We start from the raw sequence: 22,517 nt of genomic DNA, 5'->3' as shown, positions 1-22,517 counted from the left end.
ATGAGTGTGTTAGTGTTTGACTCATGAGTGTGTTAGTGCTGGACTTATGAGTGTGTTAGTGCTATGAGTGTGTTAGTGCTGGCTCATGAGTGTGTTAGTGTTGGACTCATGAGTGTGTTAGTGTTTGACTCATGAGTGTGTTAGTGCTGGACTTATGAGTGTGTTAGTGCTTGACTCATGAGTGTGTTAGTGCTGGACTCATGAGTGTGTTAGTGCTGGACTCATGAGTGTGTTAGTGCTGGACTTATGAGTGTGTTAGTGCTGGACTCATGAGTGTGTTAGTGTTGGACTCATGAGTGTGTTAGTGTTGGACTCATGAGTGTGTTAGTGTATGACTCATGAGTGTGTTAGTGCTGGACTCATGAGTGTGTTAGTGCTGGACTCATGAGTGTGTTAGTGCTGGACTCATGAGTGTGTTAGTGTATGACTCATGAGTGTGTTAGTGTATGACTCATGAGTGTGTTAGTGCTGGACTCATGAGTGTGTTACTGCTGGACTCATGAGTGTGTAGTGCTATGAGTGTGTTAGTGCTGGACTCATGAGTGTGTTAGTGTTGAACTCATGAGTGTGTTAGTGCTGGACTCATGAGTGTGTTAGTGTTGGACTCATGAGTGTGTTAGTGCTGGACTCATGAGTGTGTTAGTGCTGGACTCATGAGTGTGTTAGTGCTGGACTCATGAGTGTGTTAGTGTATGACTCATGAGTGTGTTAGTGTATGACTCATGAGTGTGTTAGTGTTGGACTCATGAGTGTGTTAGTGTATGACTCATGAGTGTGTTAGTGTATGACTCATGAGTGTGTTAGTGCTGGACTCATGAGTGTGTTAGTGCTATGAATGTGTTAGTGCTGGCTCATGAGTGTGTTAGTGTTGGACTCATGAGTGTGTTAGTGTTTGACTCATGAGTGTGTTAGTGCTGGACTTATGAGTGTGTTAGTGCTGACTCATGAGTGTGTTAGTGCTGGACTCATGAGTGTGTTAGTGCTGGACTCATGAGTGTGTTAGTGCTGGACTTATGAGTGTGTTAGTGCCTGGACTCATGAGTGTGTTAGTGTTGGACTCATGAGTGTGTTAGTGTTGGACTCATGAGTGTGTTAGTGCTGGACTCATGAGTGTGTTAGTGCTGGACTCATGAGTGTGTTAGTGCTGGACTCATGAGTGTGTTAGTGTTGACTCTGAGTGTGTTAGTGTATGACTCATGAGTGTGTTAGTGCTGGACTCATGAGTGTGTTACTGCTGGACTCATGAGTGTGTTAGTGCTGGACTCATGAGTGTGTTAGTGTTGGACTCATGAGTGTGTTAGTGTTGGACTCATGAGTGTGTTAGTGTTGGACTCATGAGTGTGTTAGTGTTTGACTCATGAGTGTGTTAGTGCTGGACTCATGAGTGTGTTAGTGCTGGACTCATGAGTGTGTTAGTGCTATGACTCATGAGTGTGTTAGTGTATGACTCATGAGTGTGTTAGTGTTGGACTCATGAGTGTGTTAGTGTATGACTCATGAGTGTGTTAGTGTATGACTCATGAGTGTGTTAGTGCTGGACTCATGAGTGTGTTAGTGCTATGAGTGTGTTAGTGCTGGCTCATGAGTGTGTTAGTGTTGGACTCATGAGTGTGTTAGTGTTTGACTCATGAGTGTGTTAGTGCTGGACTCATGAGTGTGTTAGTGCTGGAATCATGAGTGTGTAGTGCTGATGAGTGTGTTAGTGTTGGACTCATGAGTGTGTTAGTGCTGGACTCATGAGTGTGTTAGTGTTGGACTCATGAGTGTGTTAGTCCTGGACTCATGAGTGTGTTAGTGCTGAACTTTTGAGTGTGTTAGTGCTGGACTCATGAGTGTGTTAGTGTTGGACTCATGAGTGTGTTAGTGTTGGACTCATGGGTGTGTTAGTGTTGGACTCATGAGTGTGTTAGTGTATGACTCATGAGTGTGTTAGTGTATGACTCATGAGTGTGTTAGTGTTGGACTCATGAGTGTGTTAGTGTATGACTCATGAGTGTGTTAGTGTATGACTCCATGAGTGTGTTAGTGCTGGACTCATGAGTGTGTTAGTGCTGGACTTATGAGTGTGTTAGTGCTGGACTCATGAGTGTGTTAGTGTTGGACTCATGAGTGTGTTAGTGTTGGACTCATGAGTGTGTTAGTGTATGACTCATGAGTGTGTTAGTGTATGACTCATGAGTGTGTTATGCTGGACTCATGAGTGTGTTAGTGCTGGACTCATGAGTGTGTTAGTGTTGGACTCATGAGTGTGTTAGTGCTGGACTCATGAGTGTGTTAGTGTTGGACTCATGAGTGTGTTAGTGCTGGACTCATGAGTGTGTTAGTGCTGGACTCATGAGTGTGTTAGTGCTGGACTCATGAGTGTGTTAGTGTTGGACTCATGAGTGTGTTAGTGCTGGACTCATGAGTGTGTTAGTGCTGGACTCATGAGTGTGTTAGTGCTGGACTCATGAGTGTGTTAGTGTTGGACTCATGAGTGTGTTAGTGTTGGACTCTTGAGTGTGTTAGTGTATGACTCATGAGTGTGTAGTGCTATGAGTGTGTTAGTGTTGGACTCATGAGTGTGTTAGTGCTGGACTCATGAGTGTGTTAGTGCTGGACTCATGAGTGTGTTAGTGCTGGAATCATGAGTGTGTAGTGCTATGAGTGTGTTAGTGTTGGACTCATGAGTGTGTTAGTGCTGGACTCATGAGTGTGTTAGTGTTGGACTCATGAGTGTGTTAGTCCTGGACTCATGAGTGTGTTAGTGCTGAACTTTTGAGTGTGTTAGTGCTGGACTCATGAGTGTGTTAGTGTTGGACTCATGAGTGTGTTAGTGTTGGACTCATGAGTGTGTTAGTGTTGGACTCATGAGTGTGTTAGTGTATGACTCATGAGTGTGTTAGTGTATGACTCATGAGTGTGTTAGTGTTGGACTCATGAGTGTGTTAGTGTATGACTCATGAGTGTGTAGTGCTATGAGTGTGTTAGTGTTGGACTCATGAGTGTGTTAGTGCTGGACTCATGAGTGTGTTAGTGCTGGACTCATGAGTGTGTTAGTGCTGGACGTATGAGTGTGTTAGTGCTGGACTCATGAGTGTGTTAGTGCTGGACTCATGAGTGTGTTAGTGTTGGACTCATGAGTGTGTTAGTGTTGGACTCATGAGTGTGTTAGTGTATGACTCATGAGTGTGTTAGTGCTGGACTCATGAGTGTGTTAGTGCTGGACTCATGAGTGTGTTAGTGCTGGACTCATGAGTGTGTTAGTGCATGACTCATGAGTGTGTTAGTGTATGACTCATGAGTGTGTTAGTGCTGGACTCATGAGTGTGTTACTGCTGGACTCATGAGTGTGTAGTGCTATGAGTGTGTTAGTGCTGGACTCATGAGTGTGTTAGTGTTGAACTCATGAGTGTGTTAGTGCTGGACTCATGAGTGTGTTAGTGTTGGACTCATGAGTGTGTTAGTGCTGGACTCATGAGTGTGTTAGTGCTGGACTCATGAGTGTGGTAGTGTTGGACTCATGAGTGTGTTAGTGTTGGACTCATGAGTGTGTTAGTGTTGGACTCATGAGTGTGTTAGTGTATGACTCATGAGTGTGTTAGTGCTGGACTCCATGAGTGTGTTAGTGCTGGACTCATGAGTGTGTTAGTGTATGACTCATGAGTGTGTTAGTGTATGACTCATGAGTGTGTTAGTGTTGGACTCATGAGTGTGTTAATGTATGACTCATGAGTGTGTTAGTGCTGGACTCATGAGTGTGTTACTGCTGGACTCATGAGTGTGTAGTGCTATGAGTGTGTTAGTGCTGGACTCATGAGTGTGTTAGTGTTGAACTCATGAGTGTGTTAGTGCTGGACTCATGAGTGTGTTAGTGTTGGACTCATGAGTGTGTTAGTGTTGGACTCATGAGTGTGTTAGTGCTGGACTCATGAGTGTGTTAGTGCTGGACTCATGAGTGTGTTAGTGCTGGACTCATGAGTGTGTTAGTGTATGACTCATGAGTGTGTTAGTGTATGACTCATGAGTGTGTTAGTGTTGGACTCATGAGTGTGTTAATGTATGACTCATGAGTGTGTTAGTGTATGACTCATGAGTGTGTTAGTGCTGGACTCATGAGTGTGTTAGTGCTATGAATGTGTTAGTGCTGGCTCATGAGTGTGTTAGTGTTGGACTCATGAGTGTGTTAGTGTTTGACTCATGAGTGTGTTAGTGCTGGACTTATGAGTGTGTTAGTGCTATGAGTGTGTTAGTGCTGGCTCATGAGTGTGTTAGTGTTGGACTCATGAGTGTGTTAGTGTTTGACTCATGAGTGTGTTAGTGCTGGACTTATGAGTGTGTTAGTGCTTGACTCATGAGTGTGTTAGTGCTGGACTCATGAGTGTGTTAGTGCTGGACTCATGAGTGTGTTAGTGCTGGACTTATGAGTGTGTTAGTGCTGGACTCATGAGTGTGTTAGTGTTGGACTCATGAGTGTGTTAGTGTTGGACTCATGAGTGTGTTAGTGTATGACTCATGAGTGTGTTAGTGCTGGACTCATGAGTGTGTTAGTGCTGGACTCATGAGTGTGTTAGTGCTGGACTCATGAGTGTGTTAGTGTATGACTCATGAGTGTGTTAGTGTATGACTCATGAGTGTGTTAGTGCTGGACTCATGAGTGTGTTACTGCTGGACTCATGAGTGTGTAGTGCTATGAGTGTGTTAGTGCTGGACTCATGAGTGTGTTAGTGTTGAACTCATGAGTGTGTTAGTGCTGGACTCATGAGTGTGTTAGTGTTGGACTCATGAGTGTGTTAGTGCTGGACTCATGAGTGTGTTAGTGCTGGACTCATGAGTGTGTTAGTGCTGGACTCATGAGTGTGTTAGTGTATGACTCATGAGTGTGTTAGTGTATGACTCATGAGTGTGTTAGTGTTGGACTCATGAGTGTGTTAATGTATGACTCATGAGTGTGTTAGTGTATGACTCATGAAGTGTGTTAGTGCTGGACTCATGAGTGTGTTAGTGCTATGAGATTGCTGGCTCATGAGTGTGTTAGTGTTGGACTCATGAGTGTGTTAGTGTTTGACTCATGAGTGTGTTAGTGCTGGACTTATGAGTGTGTTAGTGCTGGACTCATGAGTGTGTTAGTGCTGGACTCATGAGTGTGTTAGTGCTGGACTCATGAGTGTGTTAGTGCTGGACTTATGAGTGTGTTAGTGCTCGACTCATGAGTGTGTTAGTGTTGGACTCATGAGTGTGTTAGTGTTGGACTCATGAGTGTGTTAGTGTATGACTCATGAGTGTGTTAGTGCTGGACTCATGAGTGTGTTAGTGCTGGACTCATGAGTGTGTTAGTGCTGGACTCATGAGTGTGTTAGTGTATGACTCATGAGTGTGTTAGTGGTATGACTCATGAGTGTGTTAGTGCTGGACTCATGAGTGTGTTACTGCTGGACTCATGAGTGTGTAGTGCTATGAGTGTGTTAGTGCTGGACTCATGAGTGTGTTAGTGTTGGACTCATGAGTGTGTTAGTGTTGGACTCATGAGTGTGTTAGTGTTGGACTCATGAGTGTGTTAGTGTTGGACTCATGAGTGTGTTAGTGTATGACTCATGAGTGTGTTAGTGCTGGACTCATGAGTGTGTTAGTGCTGGACTCATGAGTGTGTTAGTGTATGACTCATGAGTGTGTTAGTGTATGACTCATGAGTGTGTTAGTGTTGGACTCATGAGTGTGTTAATGTATGACTCCATGAGTGTGTTAGTGTATGACTCATGAGTGTGTTAGTGCTGGACTCATGAGTGTGTTAGTGCTATGAGTGTGTTAGTGCTGGCTCATGAGTGTGTTAGTGTTGGACTCATGAGTGTGTTAGTGTTTGACTCATGAGTGTGTTAGTGCTGGACTCATGAGTGTGTTAGTGCTGGAATCATGAGTGTGTAGTGCTATGAGTGTGTTAGTGTTGGACTCATGAGTGTGTTAGTGCTGGACTCATGAGTGTGTTAGTGTTGGACTCATGAGTGTGTTAGTCCTGGACTCATGAGTGTGTTAGTGCTGAACTTTTGAGTGTGTTAGTGCTGGACTCATGAGTGTGTTAGTGTTGGACTCATGAGTGTGTTAGTGTTGGACTCATGGGTGTGTTAGTGTTGGACTCATGAGTGTGTTAGTGTATGACTCATGAGTGTGTTAGTGTATGACTCATGAGTGTGTTAGTGTTGGACTCATGAGTGTGTTAGTGTATGACTCATGAGTGTGTTAGTGTATGACTCATGAGTGTGTTAGTGCTGGACTCATGAGTGTGTTAGTGCTGGACTCATGAGTGTGTTAGTGTTGGACTCATGAGTGTGTTAGTGTTGGACTCATGAGTGTGTTAGTGTATGACTCATGAGTGTGTTAGTGCTGGACTCATGAGTGTGTTAGTGCTGGACTCATGAGTGTGTTAGTGCTGGACTCATGAGTGTGTTAGTGCTGGACTCATGAGTGTGTTAGTGTTGGACTCATGAGTGTGTTAGTGCTGGACTCATGAGTGTGTTAGTGCTGGACTCATGAGTGTGTTAGTGCTGGACTCATGAGTGTGTTAGTGTTGGACTCATGAGTGTGTTAGTGCTGGACTCATGAGTGTGTTAGTGTTGGACTCATGAGTGTGTTAGTGCTGGACTCATGAGTGTGTTAGTGCTGAACTCATGAGTGTGTTAGTGCTGGACTCATGAGGTGTGACTCATGGTGTGTAGTGCTGGACTCATGAGTGTGTTAGTGTTGGACTCATGAGTGTGTTAGTGTTGGACTCATGAGTGTGTTAGTGTATGACTCATGATGTGTTAGTGCTGGACTCATGAGTGTGTTAGTGCTGGACTCATGAGTGTGTTAGTGTTGGACTCATGAGTGTGTTAGTGTATGACTCATGAGTGTGTTAGTGTATGACTCATGAGTGTTAGTGCTGACTCATGAGTGTGTTATGCTGGACTCATGAGTGTGTTAGTGCTGGACTCATGAGTGTGTTAGTGCTGGACTCATGAGTGTGTTAGTGTTGGACTCATGAGTGTGTTAGTGCTGGACTCATGAGTGTGTTAGTGCTGGACTCATGAGTGTGTTAGTGCTGGACTCATGAGTGTGTTAGTGTTGGACTCATGAGTGTGTTAGTGCTGGACTCATGAGTGTGTTAGTGCTGGACTCATGAGTGTGTTAGTGCTGGACTCATGAGTGTGTTAGTGTTGGACTCATGAGTGTGTTAGTGTTGGACTCTTGAGTGTGTTAGTGTATGACTCATGAGTGTGTAGTGCTATGAGTGTGTTAGTGTTGGACTCATGAGTGTGTTAGTGCTGGACTCATGAGTGTGTTAGTGCTGGACTCATGAGTGTGTTAGTGCTGGAATCATGAGTGTGTAGTGCTATGAGTGTGTTAGTGTTGGACTCATGAGTGTGTTAGTGCTGGACTCATGAGTGTGTTAGTGTTGGACTCATGAGTGTGTTAGTCCTGGACTCATGAGTGTGTTAGTGCTGAACTTTTGAGTGTGTTAGTGCTGGACTCATGAGTGTGTTAGTGTTGGACTCATGAGTGTGTTAGTGTTGGACTCATGAGTGTGTTAGTGTTGGACTCATGAGTGTGTTAGTGTATGACTCATGAGTGTGTTAGTGTATGACTCATGAGTGTGTTAGTGTTGGACTCATGAGTGTGTTAGTGTATGACTCATGAGTGTGTTAGTGTTGGACTCATGAGTGTGTTAGTGCTGGACTCATGAGTGTGTTAGTGCTGGACTCATGAATGTGTTAGTGCTGGACTTATGAGTGTGTTAGTGCTGGACTCATGAGTGTGTTAGTGCTGGACTCATGAGTGTGTTAGTGCTGGACTCATGAGTGTGTTAGTGCTGGACTTATGAGTGTGTTAGTGCTGGACTCATGAGTGTGTTAGTGTTGGACTCATGAGTGTGTTAGTGTTGGACTCATGAGTGTGTTAGTGTATGACTCATGAGTGTGTTAGTGCTGGACTCATGAGTGTGTTAGTGCTGGACTCATGAGTGTGTTAGTGCTGGACTCATGAGTGTGTTAGTGTATGACTCATGAGTGTGTTAGTGTATGACTCATGAGTGTGTTAGTGCTGGACTCATGAGTGTGTTACTGCTGGACTCATGAGTGTGTAGTGCTATGAGTGTGTTAGTGCTGGACTCATGAGTGTGTTAGTGTTGAACTCATGAGTGTGTTAGTGCTGGACTCATGAGTGTGTTAGTGTTGGACTCATGAGTGTGTTAGTGCTGGACTCATGAGTGTGTTAGTGCTGGACTCATGAGTGTGGTAGTGTTGGACTCATGAGTGTGTTAGTGTTGGACTCATGAGTGTGTTAGTGTTGGACTCATGAGTGTGTTAGTGTATGACTCATGAGTGTGTTAGTGCTGGACTCATGAGTGTGTTAGTGCTGGACTCATGAGTGTGTTAGTGTATGACTCATGAGTGTGTTAGTGTATGACTCATGAGTGTGTTAGTGTTGGACTCATGAGTGTGTTAGTGTATGACTCATGAGTGTGTTAGTGCTGGACTCATGAGTGTGTTACTGCTGGACTCATGAGTGTGTAGTGCTATGAGTGTGTTAGTGCTGGACTCATGAGTGTGTTAGTGTTGAACTCATGAGTGTGTTAGTGCTGGACTCATGAGTGTGTTAGTGTTGGACTCATGAGTGTGTTAGTGTTGGACTCATGAGTGTGTGTTAGTGCTGGACTCATGAGTGTGTTAGTGCTGGACTCATGCAGTGTGTTAGTGTAGGACTCATGAGTGTGTTAGTGTATGACTCATGAGTGTGTTAGTGTTGGACTCATGAGTGTGTTAGTGTATGACTCATGAGTGTGTTAGTGTATGACTCATGAGTGTGTTAGTGCTGGACTCATGAGTGTGTTAGTGCTATGAATGTGTTAGTGCTGGCTCATGAGTGTGTTAGTGTTGGACTCATGAGTGTGTTAGTGTTTGACTCATGAGTGTGTTAGTGCTGGACTTATGAGTGTGTTAGTGCTATGAGTGTGTTAGTGCTGGCTCATGAGTGTGTTAGTGTTGGACTCATGAGTGTGTTAGTGTTTGACTCATGAGTGTGTTAGTGCTGGACTTATGAGTGTGTTAGTGCTTGACTCATGAGTGTGTTAGTGCTGGACTCATGAGTGTGTTAGTGCTGGACTCATGAGTGTGTTAGTGCTGGACTTATGAGTGTGTTAGTGCTGGACTCATGAGTGTGTTAGTGTTGGACTCATGAGTGTGTTAGTGTTGGACTCATGAGTGTGTTAGTGTATGACTCATGAGTGTGTTAGTGCTGGACTCATGAGTGTGTTAGTGCTGGACTCATGAGTGTGTTAGTGCTGGACTCATGAGTGTGTTAGTGTATGACTCATGAGTGTGTTAGTGTATGACTCATGAGTGTGTTAGTGCTGGACTCATGAGTGTGTTACTGCTGGACTCATGAGTGTGTGTGCTATGAGTGTGTTAGTGCTGGACTCATGAGTGTGTTAGTGTTGAACTCATGAGTGTGTTAGTGCTGGACTCATGAGTGTGTTAGTGTTGGACTCATGAGTGTGTTAGTGCTGGACTCATGAGTGTGTTAGTGCTGGACTCATGAGTGTGTTAGTGCTGGACTCATGAGTGTGTTAGTGTATGACTCATGAGTGTGTTAGTGTATGACTCATGAGTGTGTTAGTGTTGGACTCATGAGTGTGTTAATGTATGACTCATGAGTGTGTTAGTGTATGACTCATGAGTGTGTTAGTGCTGGACTCATGAGTGTGTTAGTGCTATGAATGTGTTAGTGCTGGCTCATGAGTGTGTTAGTGTTGGACTCATGAGTGTGTTAGTGTTTGACTCATGAGTGTGTTAGTGCTGGACTTATGAGTGTGTTAGTGCTGGACTCATGAGTGTGTTAGTGCTGGACTCATGAGTGTGTTAGTGCTGGACTCATGAGTGTGTTAGTGCTGGACTCATGAGTGTGTTAGTGCTGGACTCATGAGTGTGTTAGTGTTGGACTCATGAGTGTGTTAGTGTTTGACTCATGAGTGTGTTAGTGTATGACTCATGAGTGTGTTAGTGCTGGGACTCATGAGTGTGTTAGTGCTGGACTCATGAGTGTGTTAGTGTATGACTCAGAGTGTGTTAGTGTATGACTCATGAGTGTGTTAGTGCTGGACTCATGAGTGTGTTACTGCTGGACTCATGAGTGTGTAGTGCTATGAGTGTGTTAGTGCTGGACTCATGAGTGTGTTAGTGTTGGACTCATGAGTGTGTTAGTGTTGGACTCATGAGTGTGTTAGTGTTGGACTCATGAGTGTGTTAGTGTTGGACTCATGAGTGTGTTAGTGTATGACTCATGAGTGTGTTAGTGCTGGACTCATGAGTGTGTTAGTGCTGGACTCATGAGTGTGTTAGTGTATGACTCATGAGTGTGTTAGTGTATGACTCATGAGTGTGTTAGTGTTGGACTCATGAGTGTGTTAATGTATGACTCATGAGTGTGTTAGTGTATGACTCATGAGTGTGTTAGTGCTGGACTCATGAGTGTGTTAGTGCTATGAGTGTGTTAGTGCTGGCTCATGAGTGTGTTAGTGTTGGACTCATGAGTGTGTTAGTGTTTGACTCATGAGTGTGTTAGTGCTGGACTCATGAGTGTGTTAGTGCTGGAATCATGAGTGTGTAGTGCTATGAGTGTGTTAGTGTTGGACTCATGAGTGTGTTAGTGCTGGACTCATGAGTGTGTTAGTGTTGGACTCATGAGTGTGTTAGTCCTGGACTCATGAGTGTGTTAGTGCTGAACTTTTGAGTGTGTTAGTGCTGGACTCATGAGTGTGTTAGTGTTGGACTCATGAGTGTGTTAGTGTTGGACTCATGGGTGTGTTAGTGTTGGACTCATGAGTGTGTTAGTGTATGACTCATGAGTGTGTTAGTGTATGACTCATGAGTGTGTTAGTGTTGGACTCATGAGTGTGTTAGTGTATGACTCATGAGTGTGTTAGTGTATGACTCATGAGTGTGTTAGTGCTGGACTCATGAGTGTGTTAGTGCTGGACTTATGAGTGTGTTAGTGCTGGACTCATGAGTGTGTTAGTGTTGGACTCATGAGTGTGTTAGTGTTGGACTCATGAGTGTGTTAGTGTATGACTCATGAGTGTGTTAGTGTATGACTCATGAGTGTGTTATGCTGGACTCATGAGTGTGTTAGTGCTGGACTCATGAGTGTGTTAGTGTTGGACTCATGAGTGTGTTAGTGCTGGACTCATGAGTGTGTTAGTGTTGGACTCATGAGTGTGTTAGTGCTGGACTCATGAGTGTGTTAGTGCTGGACTCATGAGTGTGTTAGTGCTGGACTCATGAGTGTGTTAGTGTTGGACTCATGAGTGTGTTAGTGCTGGACTCATGAGTGTGTTAGTGCTGGACTCATGAGTGTGTTAGTGCTGGACTCATGAGTGTGTTAGTGTTGGACTCATGAGTGTGTTAGTGTTGGACTCTTGAGTGTGTTAGTGTATGACTCATGAGTGTGTAGTGCTATGAGTGTGTTAGTGTTGGACTCATGAGTGTGTTAGTGCTGGACTCATGAGTGTGTTAGTGCTGGACTCATGAGTGTGTTAGTGCTGGAATCTGAGTGTGTAGTGCTCATGAGTGTGTTAGTGTTGGACTCATGAGTGTGTTAGTGCTGGACTCATGAGTGTGTTAGTGTTGGACTCATGAGTGTGTTAGTCCTGGACTCATGCCAGTGTGTTAGTGCTGAACTTTTGAGTGTGTTAGTGCTGGACTCATGAGTGTGTTAGTGTTGGACTCATGAGTGTGTTAGTGTTGGACTCATGAGTGTGTTAGTGTTGGACTCATGAGTGTGTTAGTGTATGACTCATGAGTGTGTTAGTGTATGACTCATGAGTGTGTTAGTGTTGGACTCATGAGTGTGTTAGTGTATGACTCATGAGTGTGTTAGTGTAGGAACTCATGAGTGTGTTAGTGCTGGACTCATGAGTGTGTTAGTGCTGGACTCATGAGTGTGTTAGTGCTGGACTCATGAGTGTGTTAGTGTTGGACTCATGAGTGTGTTAGTGTTGGACTCATGAGTGTGTTAGTGTATGACTCATGAGTGTGTTAGTGTGCTGGACTCATGAGTGTGTTAGTGCTGGACTCATGAGTGTGTTAGTGCTGGACTCATGAGTGTGTTAGTGCTGGACTCATGAGTGTGTTAGTGTTGGACTCATGAGTGTGTTAGTGCTGGACTCATGAGTGTGTTAGTGCTGGACTCATGAGTGTGTTAGTGCTGGACTCATGAGTGTGTTAGTGCTGGACTCATGAGTGTGTTAGTGCTGGACTCATGAGTGTGTTAGTGTCTGGACTCATGAGTGTGTTAGTGCTGGACTCATGAGTGTGTTAGTGCTGGACTCATGAGTGTGTTAGTGCTGTAGTGTGTTAGTGTTGGACTCATGAGTGTGTTAGTGTTGGACTCATGAGTGTGTTAGTGTTGGACTCATGAGTGTGTTAGTGCTGGACTCATGAGTGTGTTAGTGCTGGACTCATGAGTGTGTTAGTGCTGGACTCATGAGTGTGTTAGTGCTGGACTCATGAGTGTGTTAGTGCTGGACTCATGAGTGTGTTAGTGCTGGACTCATGAGTGTGTTAGTGCTGTGACTCATGAGTGTGTTAGTGTTGGACTCATGAGTGTGTTAGTGCTGGACTCATGAGTGTGTTAGTGTTGGACTCATGAGTGTGTTAGTGCTGTGACTCATGAGTGTGTTAGTGTTGGACTCATGAGTGTGTTAGTGCTGGACTCATGAGTGTGTTAGTGTTGGACTCATGAGTGTGTTAGTGTTGGACTCATGAGTGTGTTAGTGCTGGACTCATGAGTGTGTTAGTGTTGGACTCATGAGTGTGTTAGTGCTGGACTCATGAGTGTGTTAGTGCTGGACTCATGAGTGTGTTAGTGTTGGACTCATGAGTGTGTTAGTGCTGGACTCATGAGTGTGTTAGTGTTGGACTCATGAGTGTGTTAGTGCTGGACTCATGAGTGTGTTAGTGCTGGACTCATGAGTGTGTTAGTGCTGGACTCATGAGTGTGTTAGTGCTGGACTCATGAGTGTGTTAGTGCTGGACTCATGAGTGTGTTAGTGTTGGACTCATGAGTGTGTTAGTGCTGGACTCATGAGTGTGTTAGTGCTGGACTCATGAGTGTGTTAGTGCTGGACTCATGAGTGTGTTAGTGCTGGACTCATGAGTGTGTTAGTGCTGGACTCATGAGTGTGTTAGTGTCTGAACTCATGAGTGTGTTAGTGCTGGACTCATGAGTGTGTTAGTGTTGGACTCATGAGTGTGTTAGTGCTGGACTCATGAGTGTGTTAGTGCTGGACTCATGAGTGTGTTAGTGTTGGACTCATGAGTGTGTTAGTGCTGGACTCATGAGTGTGTTAGTGTTGGACTCATGAGTGTGTTAGTGCTGGACTCATGAGTGTGTTAGTGCTGGACTCATGAGTGTGTTAGTGCTGGACTCATGAGTGTGTTAGTGCTGGACTCATGAGTGTGTTAGTGTTGGACTCATGAGTGTGTTAGTGCTGGACTCATGAGTGTGTTAGTGCTGGACTCATGAGTGTGTTAGTGTATGGACTCATGAGTGTGTTAGTGCATGGACTCATGAGTGTGTTAGTGCTGGACTCATGAGTGTGTTAGTGTTGGACTCATGAGTGTGTTAGTGTTGGACTCATGAGTGTGTTAGTGTTGGACTCATGAGTGTGTTAGTGTTGACTCATGAGTGTGTTAGTGCTGGACTCATGAGTGTGTTAGTGCTGGACTCATGAGTGTGTTAGTGTTGGACTCATGAGTGTGTTAGTGTTGGACTCATGAGTGTGTTAGTGCTGGACTCATGAGTGTGTTAGTGCTAGACTCATGAGTGTGTTAGTGCTGGACTCATGAGTGTGTTAGTGCTGGACTCATGAGTGTGTTAGTGCTGGACTCATGAGTGTGTTAGTGCTGGACTCATGAGTGTGTTAGTGTTTGACTCATGAGTGTGTTAGTGCTGGACTCATGAGTGTGTTAGTGTTGGACTCATGAGTGTGTTAGTGTTTGACTCATGAGTGTGTTAGTGCTGGACTCATGAGTGTGTTAGTGCTGGACTCATGAGTGTGTTAGTGCTGGACTCATGAGTGTGTTAGTGCTGGACTCATGAGTGTGTTAGTGCTGGACTCATGAGTGTGTTAGTGTTGGACTCATGAGTGTGTTAGTGCTGGACTCATGAGTGTGTTAGTGCTGGACTCATGAGTGTGTTAGTGCTGGACTCATGAGTGTGTTAGTGTTGGACTCATGAGTGTGTTAGTGTTGGACTCATGAGTGTGTTAGTGCTGGACTCATGAGTGTGTTAGTGCTAGACTCATGAGTGTGTTAGTGTTGACTCATGAGTGTGTTAGTGTTGGACTCATGAGTGTGTTAGTGTTGGACTCATGAGTGTGTTAGTGTTGGACTCATGAGTGTGTTAGTGCTGGACTCATGAGTGTGTTAGTGCTGGACTCATGAGTGTGTTAGTGTTGGACTCATGAGTGTGTTAGTGTTGGACTCATGAGTGTGTTAGTGTTGGACTCATGAGTGTGTTAGTGCTGGACTCATGAGTGTGTTAGTGTTGGACTCATGAGTGTGTTAGTGTTGACTCATGAGTGTGTTAGTGCTGGACTCATGAGTGTGTTAGTGTTGGACTCATGAGTGTGTTAGTGCTGGACTCATGAGTGTGTTAGTGTTGGACTCATGAGTGTGTTAGTGCTGGACTCATGAGTGTGTTAGTGCTGGACTCATGAGTGTGTTAGTGCTGGACTCATGAGTGTGTTAGTGCTGGACTCATGAGTGTGTTAGTGCTGGACTCATGAGTGTGTTAGTGTTGGACTCATGAGTGTGTTAGTGCTGGACTCATGAGTGTGTTAGTGCTGGACTCATGAGTGTGTTAGTGCTGGACTCATGAGTGTGTTAGTGCTGGACTCATGAGTGTGTTAGTGCTGGACTCATGAGTGTGTTAGTGCTGGACTCATGAGTGTGTTAGTGTATGACTCATGAGTGTGTTAGTGCTGGACTCATGAGTGTGTTAGTGCTGGACTCATGAGTGTGTTAGTGCTGGACTCATGAGTGTGTTAGTGCTGGACTCATGAGTGTGTTAGTGCTGGACTCATGAGTGTGTTAGTGTTGGACTCATGAGTGTGTTAGTGTATGGACTCATGAGTGTGTTAGTGCTGGACTCATGAGTGTGTTAGTGCTGGACTCATGAGTGTGTTAGTGCTGGACTCATGAGTGTGTTAGTGTTGGACTCATGAGTGTGTTAGTGCTGGACTCATGAGTGTGTTAGTGCTGGACTCATGAGTGTGTTAGTGCTGGACTCATGAGTGTGTTAGTGCTGGACTCATGAGTGTGTTAGTGCTGGACTCATGAGTGTGTTAGTGCTGGACTCATGAGTGTGTTAGTGTTGGACTCATGAGTGTGTTAGTGCTGGACTCATGAGTGTGTTAGTGCTGGACTCATGAGTGTGTTAGTGTTGGACTCATGAGTGTGTTAGTGCTGGACTCATGAGTGTGTTAGTGTTGGACTCATGAGTGTGTTAGTGCTGGACTCATGAGTGTGTTAGTGTTGGACTCATGAGTGTGTTAGTGCTGGACTCATGAGTGTGTTAGTGCTGGACTCATGAGTGTGTTAGTGCTTGACTCATGAGTGTGTTAGTGCTGGACTCATGAGTGTGTTAGTGCTGGACTCATGAGTGTGTTAGTGTAGGACTCATGAGTGTGTTAGTGTATGACTCATGAGTGTGTTAGTGCTGGACTCATGAGTGTGTTAGTGTTGGACTCCATGAGTGTGTTAGTGTTTGACTCATGAGTGTGTTAGTGCTGGACTCATGAGTGTGTTACTGCTGGACTCATGAGTGTGTAGTGCTATGAGTGTGTTAGTGCTGGACTCATGAGTGTGTTAGTGTTGGACTCATGAGTGTGTTAGTGCTGGACTCATGAGTGTGTTAGTGCTGGACTCATGAGTGTGTTATTGCTGGACTCATGAGTGTGTTAGTGCTGGACTCATGAGTGTGTTAGTGTTGGACTCATGAGTGTGTTAGTGTATGACTCATGAGTGTGTTGAGTGCTGGACTCATGAGTGTGTTAGTGCTGGACTCATGAGTGTGTTAGTGCTGGACTCATGAGTGTGTTAGTGTTGGACTCATGAGTGTGTTAGTGTATGACTCATGAGTGTGTTAGTGTTGGACTCATGAGTGTGTTAGTGTATGACTCATGAGTGTGTTAGTGCTGGACTCATGAGTGTGTTAGTGCTGGACTCATGAGTGTGTTAGTGCTGGACTCATGAGTGTGTTAGTGCTGGACTCATGAGTGTGTTAGTGCTGGACTCATGAGTGTGTTAGTGTAGGACTCATGAGTGTGTTAGTGCTGGACTCATGAGTGTGTTAGTGCTGGACTCATGAGTGTGTTAGTGCTGGACTCATGAGTGTGTTAGTGCTGGACTCATGAGTGTGTTAGTGTTGGACTCATGAGTGTGTTAGTGCTGGACTCATGAGTGTGTTAGTGCTGGACTCATGAGTGTGTTAGTGTTGGACTCATGAGTGTGTTAGTGTTGGACTCATGAGTGTGTTAGTGTATGACTCATGAGTGTGTTAGTGCTGGACTCATGAGTGTGTTAGTGCTGGACTCATGAGTGTGTTAGTGTATGACTCATGAGTGTGTTAGTGTATGACTCATGAGTGTGTTAGTGCTGGACTCATGAGTGTGTTAGTGTATGACTCATGAGTGTGTTAGTGTATGACTCATGAGTGTGTTAGTGCTGGACTCATGAGTGTGTTAGTGCTGGACTCATGAGTGTGTTAGTGCTGGACTCATGAGTGTGTTAGTGTTGACTCATGAGTGTGTTAGTGCTGGACTCATGAGTGTGTTAGTGCTGGACTCATGAGTGTGTTAGTGCTGGACTCATGAGTGTGTTAGTGTTGGACTCATGAGTGTGTTAGTGTATGACTCATGAGTGTGTTAGTGCTGGACTCATGAGTGTGTTAGTGCTGGACTCATGAGTGTGTTAGTGTATGGACTCATGAGTGTGTTAGTGTATGACTCATGAGTGTGTTAGTGCTGGACTCATGAGTGTGTTAGTGTTGGACTCATGAGTGTGTTAGTGTATGACTCATGAGTGTGTTAGTGCTGGACTCATGTATGTTTGCTGAAGCACTGATTGATGCTGAGCCATGAGAGTTTGCAGGAGCTTAGGAGAGTATGAGACTGACTCGTGTTGATTAGTGCTCATACGTGTTAGTCGAACTTCATGAGTGTTGTGCTGTTGACTCATGAGTTTCTGTGATGGTGTCGACCTAGTTAGTGCTGGACTCATGAGTGTGTTAGTGTTGGACTCATGAGTGTGTTAGTGCTGGACTCATGAGTGTGTTAGTGTTGGACTCATGAGTGTGTTAGTGCTGGACTCATGAGTGTGTTAGTGCTGGACTCATGAGTGTGTTAGTGCTGGACTCATGAGTGTGTTAGTGCTGGACTCATGAGTGTGTTAGTGCTGGACTCATGAGTGTGTTAGTGCTGGACTCATGAGTGTGTTAGTGCTGGACTCATGAGTGTGTTAGTGTATGACTCATGAGTGTGTTAGTGCTGGACTCATGAGTGTGTTAGTGCTGGACTCATGAGTGTGTAGTGCTCATGAGTGTGTTAGTGCTGGACTCATGAGTGTGTTAGTGTTGGACTCATGAGTGTGTTAGTGTTGGACTCATGAGTGTGTTAGTGCTGGACTCATGAGTGTGTTAGTGCTGGACTCATGAGTGTGTTAGTGTAGGACTATGAGTGTGTTAGTGTTGGACTCATGAGTGTGTTAGTGCTGGACTCATGAGTGTGTTAGTGCTGGACTCATGAGTGTGTTAGTGCTGGACTCATGAGTGTGTTAGTGTTGGACTCATGAGTGTGTTAGTGCTGGACTCATGAGTGTGTTAGTGCTTGACTCATGAGTTTGTTAGTGCTGGACTCATGAGTGTGTAGTGCTATGAGTGTGTTAGTGTTGGACTCATGAGTGTGTTAGTGCTGGACTCATGAGTGTGTTAGTGTTGGACTCATGAGTGTGTTAGTGCTGGACTCATGAGTGTGTTAGTGCTGAACTTTTGAGTGTGTTAGTGCTGGACTCATGAGTGTGTTAGTGTTGGACTCATGAGTGTGTTAGTGTTGGACTCATGAGTGTGTTAGTGTATGACTCATGAGTGTGTTAGTGCTGGACTCATGAGTGTGTTAGTGTATGACTCATGAGTGTGTTAGTGCTGGACTCATGAGTGTGTTAGTGTATGACTCATGAGTGTGTTAGTGTATGACTCATGAGTGTGTTAGTGTTGGACTCATGAGTGTGTTAGTGTATGACTCATGAGTGTGTTAGTGTATGACTCATGAGTGTGTTAGTGCTGGACTCATGAGTGTGTTAGTGCTGGACTTATGAGTGTGTTAGTGCTGGACTCATGAGTGTGTTAGTGTTGGACTCATGAGTGTGTTAGTGTTGGACTCATGAGTGTGTTAGTGTATGACTCATGAGTGTGTTAGTGTATGACTCATGAGTGTGTTACTGCGACTCATGAGTGTGTTAGTGCTGGACTCATGAGTGTGTTAGTGTTGGACTCATGAGTGTGTTAGTGCTGGACTCATGAGTGTGTTAATGTTGGACTCATGAGTGTGTTAGTGCTGGACTCATGAGTGTGTTAGTGCTGGACTCATGAGTGTGTTAGTGCTGGACTCATGAGTGTGTTAGTGTTGGACTCATGAGTGTGTTAGTGCTGGACTCATGAGTGTGTTAGTGCTGGACTCATGAGTGTGTTAGTGCTGGACTCATGAGTGTGTTAGTGTATGACTCATGAGTGTGTTAGTGTTGGACTCTTGAGTGTGTTAGTGTATGACTCATGAGTGTGTAGTGCTATGAGTGTGTTAGTGTTGGACTCATGAGTGTGTTAGTGCTGGACTCATGAGTGTGTTAGTGTTGGACTCATGAGTGTGTTAGTGCTGGACTCATGAGTGTGTTAGTGCTGGACTCATGAGTGTGTTAGTGTATGACTCATGAGTGTGTTAGTGTTGGACTCATGAGTGTGTTAGTGTATGACTCATGAGTGTGTTGGTGCTGGACTCATGAGTGTGTTAGTGCTGGACTCATGAGTGTGTTAGTGTATGACTCATGAGTGTGTTAGTGCTGGACTCATGAGTGTGTTAGTGCTGGACTCATGAGTGTGTTAGTGTATGACTCATGAGTGTGTTAGTGTATGACTCATGAGTGTGTGTTTTGAACAGAGAACTGTAAAGTATGAGATCTCCAAGGAGCCTCTGACAGAGATGGACACCATAGAGGAGGCAGTTGACTCTGACTTAGACAGACAGCTACCAGAACCTAACTCTGTAAGTATCCACTCCAAACATGCTACATGACATAGGAATGCTTTCCCTCACACATATTAAGCCTAACCCTAACACAACAAAAGCTAGTTCTATGGAGATTCTCAATTGAGTATTGTTTTTAGTCCAGGACTAGTCTTTATCTGTATCCCAGAAATCAACCCATATTGTAAAGTCCAGTCTAATTATGTATCCGAACAGATACATTGTTGTACTACAGTATGTAGTTATTCATCCAGTTCTCTATCTCATGAAGGATGCTTTGGATGAAACGGCGGAGGCCCCCACATTCTGGAGCCTCACCACTCTTAATGGTCTTAAAGGGGTCCAAGACGTGGGGAGGATAGAGAGCACCTCTAAGGGGACAGAGGGGACACTGACAGTGGACGAGGAGTTCAGTGAAGCTCCCTCGCCCAAGTTGACTTTATCAAACTCAACATTTAACAACACTACGTCTGAAGAGGTAAGGGTACCTCTTCTACTCAAACCCCACAACCAAACAGTGTCTCTACTGAAAACCCTCAACCAAACACTGTCTCTACTGAAAACCCTCAACCAAACACTGTCTCTACTGAAAACCCTCAACCAAACACTGTCTCTACTGAAAACCCTCAACCAAACACTGTCTCTACTGAAAACCCTCAACCAAACACTGTCTCTACCGAAAACCCTCAACCAAACACTGCCTCTACTGAAAACCCTCAACCAAACACTGCCTCTACTGAAAACCCTCAACCAAACACTGTCTCTACTGAAAACCCTCAACCAAACACTGTCTCTACCGAAAACCCTCAACCAAACACTGTCTCTACTGAAAACCCTCAACCAAACACTGTCTCTACCGAAAACCCTCAACCAAACACTGCCTCTACTGAAAACCCTCAACCAAACACTGTCTCTACTGAAAACCCTCAACCAAACACTGTCTCTACTGAAAACCCTCAACCAAACACTGTCTCTACTGAAAACCCTCAACCAAACACTGTCTCTACTGAAAACCCTCAACCAAACACTGCCTCTACTGAAAACCCTCAACCAAACACTGTCTCTACTGAAAACCACAACAAACACTGTCTCTACTGAAAACCCTCAACCAAACACTGTCTCTACTGAAAACCCTCAACCAAACACTGTCTCTACTGAAAACCCTCAACCAAACACTGTCTCTACTGAAAACCACAAGAAACACTAAAAGTGAACTATGAATAGTACAAGATCTCTCTCTCTTTGTGTGTGTGTGTGTGTGTGTGTGTGTGTGTGTGTGTGTGTGTGTGTGTGTGTGTGTTAGAGGGTCTCTGAGGTACCAGGGGCAATAGTAGAAACTGTTCTCCTCAGTGGGGAAGACTCCTTGAAGAAAAAGAAGAGTCGAGAACGGAAGGTGATGTCACTACAAATAGATCCTGTTTTTTATACATCTGATAAACACAACCTTCAAAATTTGAGAAAAGTGTGTAATTTGAATTTTGACATAAATGATGCAATTAAATTGAAGTTGTTGAAGTCACAACCTATTTGTATTCATGACTATACAAACAAATGTTATATTTAAATAGGTCTAAATAGATACTGTAAAAGAAAATATGTAAACTTTCCCTTTAACATTTTCTTACATTTACATATTTTATTTGCGATAATTTTCTCTCCCATTAATCAGCCCATGACACAGATATAAATATCTTTGACCATAACTACTACGACATGTTAGATCTGTATTTCCTATAAAGCATTACAACTTTTAACTGTGAAATTCTGAACCAGGGCAAGGGACAGAAAGGACGACATAAGAGGCAAAGAGAACGCCTGGTAAACGCCCAAACTAAAGATGTAGTCAAAATAACCATATAAACGCCCAAACTAAACATGTCTAACAGTTACGTTGTTACAGTCTGTTGCTAAGCATGTCACCCTTAACCTGTTTTAACCTCAACTACATCAAATGACAGTGAGAAAATAATTACTACCATTTCTTTCTCAGCAAACATAACATTTATCGAATTCTAAACCTAAACTAAAAATAAGCTTATTAAACTGTACTTGCTGTGCCTAACTTGACCAATTAAAGCTATTAAATCATCATAACAGACATTTTAAAATGACTAAAAGCATGATTTCTTTTCTCCTAACTTGCTTTTTTGAATTGTCCTTAATGTTTAAGACTTGTAAGTCATGTCCTGTACTCTCTCTTTACTGCTTTGCGTCAAAGACATGATTATGATAGACATGTTTATGAAAGATATCTCCTCTTGATTTCATTTACATATGGGACTCAGCTTTTTCTCTCCTCTCTAAAGATGAGTACGGAGGAGGAGGAGGAGGAATTATACGATGGGGAAGAGTACAGTTATGAATATGAGGTGAGTAACTGTCAAGTGAGATGTAAATTAACATTCCTAATTATTTGATTGGTACATATTATTAATCCTAACTACTGTATTAATTCTGAGGGTGGACACCCTATGACGTCACCTTTCCTAGTACACCTCAGGGATCAGGGTTGGAATGACACATTTAGCTCACGGGGCTGCCCATTACCCACACCAATACTTTGAGTCTTATAGCAGTGCCCTGATTGTGTTATGGTAGTGATCAGCATAGTGTGGGAACCCTCCTAATTCAAACTCTACAAACTCAAATGATTACTGAGTTAAAAGAAGGTAGGTGAAACTCTGTTACTCTGATGCAATACATGTATTAATGAGTCCATCACACACATTCATGAGGGTGTGTAGTTGACCTTGCATGTGTACATCTCTAGAGACAAAATGAGGAAGTCATATTTTCTCCCACATAGATATATACAGTAGATTTTTTATTTTATTTAACCTTTATTTAACTAGGCAAGTCAGTTAAGAACAGATTCTTATTTACAATGACAGCCTACCCGGCCAAACCCTCCCCTAACCCGGGCGACGCTGGGCCAATTGTGCACCGCCCTATGGGACTCCCGATCACGGCCGGTTGTGATACAGCCAGGGATCGAACCAGGGTCTATAGTGACGCCTCTAGCACCGCGTTGCAGTGCCTTAGGCCTTAGACCGCTGCGCCACTCGGGAGCCCAAATTAGAGTCCCCACCCACTTCCCTGAAAATATTGAATTACTAGGAATTGATTTGTTTCTGATTATATGCCAGTGTATTGATGACATACCACACCTGTTATTAATTGTGGTTTGAGTGCCGAACTCAGATGACTGTCT

General features: G+C 44.1%; 1 protein-coding gene across 1 annotated transcript in view; it reads left to right on the top strand.

Moving 5' to 3' along the window:
- LOC123732816 (uncharacterized) overlaps positions 1-21,423 on the top strand; it is a 50,603-nt gene extending 29,180 nt beyond the window's left edge. The window contains exons 10-13 of the mRNA XM_045712112.1: positions 19,220-19,324; positions 19,578-19,784; positions 20,610-20,699; positions 21,080-21,423. Coding sequence (XP_045568068.1) covers positions 19,220-19,324; positions 19,578-19,784; positions 20,610-20,699; positions 21,080-21,166 — 489 coding nt within the window. The 3' untranslated portion in view covers positions 21,167-21,423. The remainder of the gene's footprint in view (positions 1-19,219; positions 19,325-19,577; positions 19,785-20,609; positions 20,700-21,079) is intronic.
- The last annotated feature ends 1,094 nt before the right edge of the window (positions 21,424-22,517 follow it).

The sequence above is a fragment of the Salmo salar genome, unplaced genomic scaffold (assembly GCF_905237065.1).
Source record: "Salmo salar unplaced genomic scaffold, Ssal_v3.1, whole genome shotgun sequence".
Classification (NCBI taxonomy): Eukaryota; Metazoa; Chordata; class Actinopteri; order Salmoniformes; family Salmonidae; genus Salmo; species Salmo salar.
Note: the sequence above shows the minus strand (reverse complement) of the source record. Positions and strands in the feature narration are given on the sequence as shown.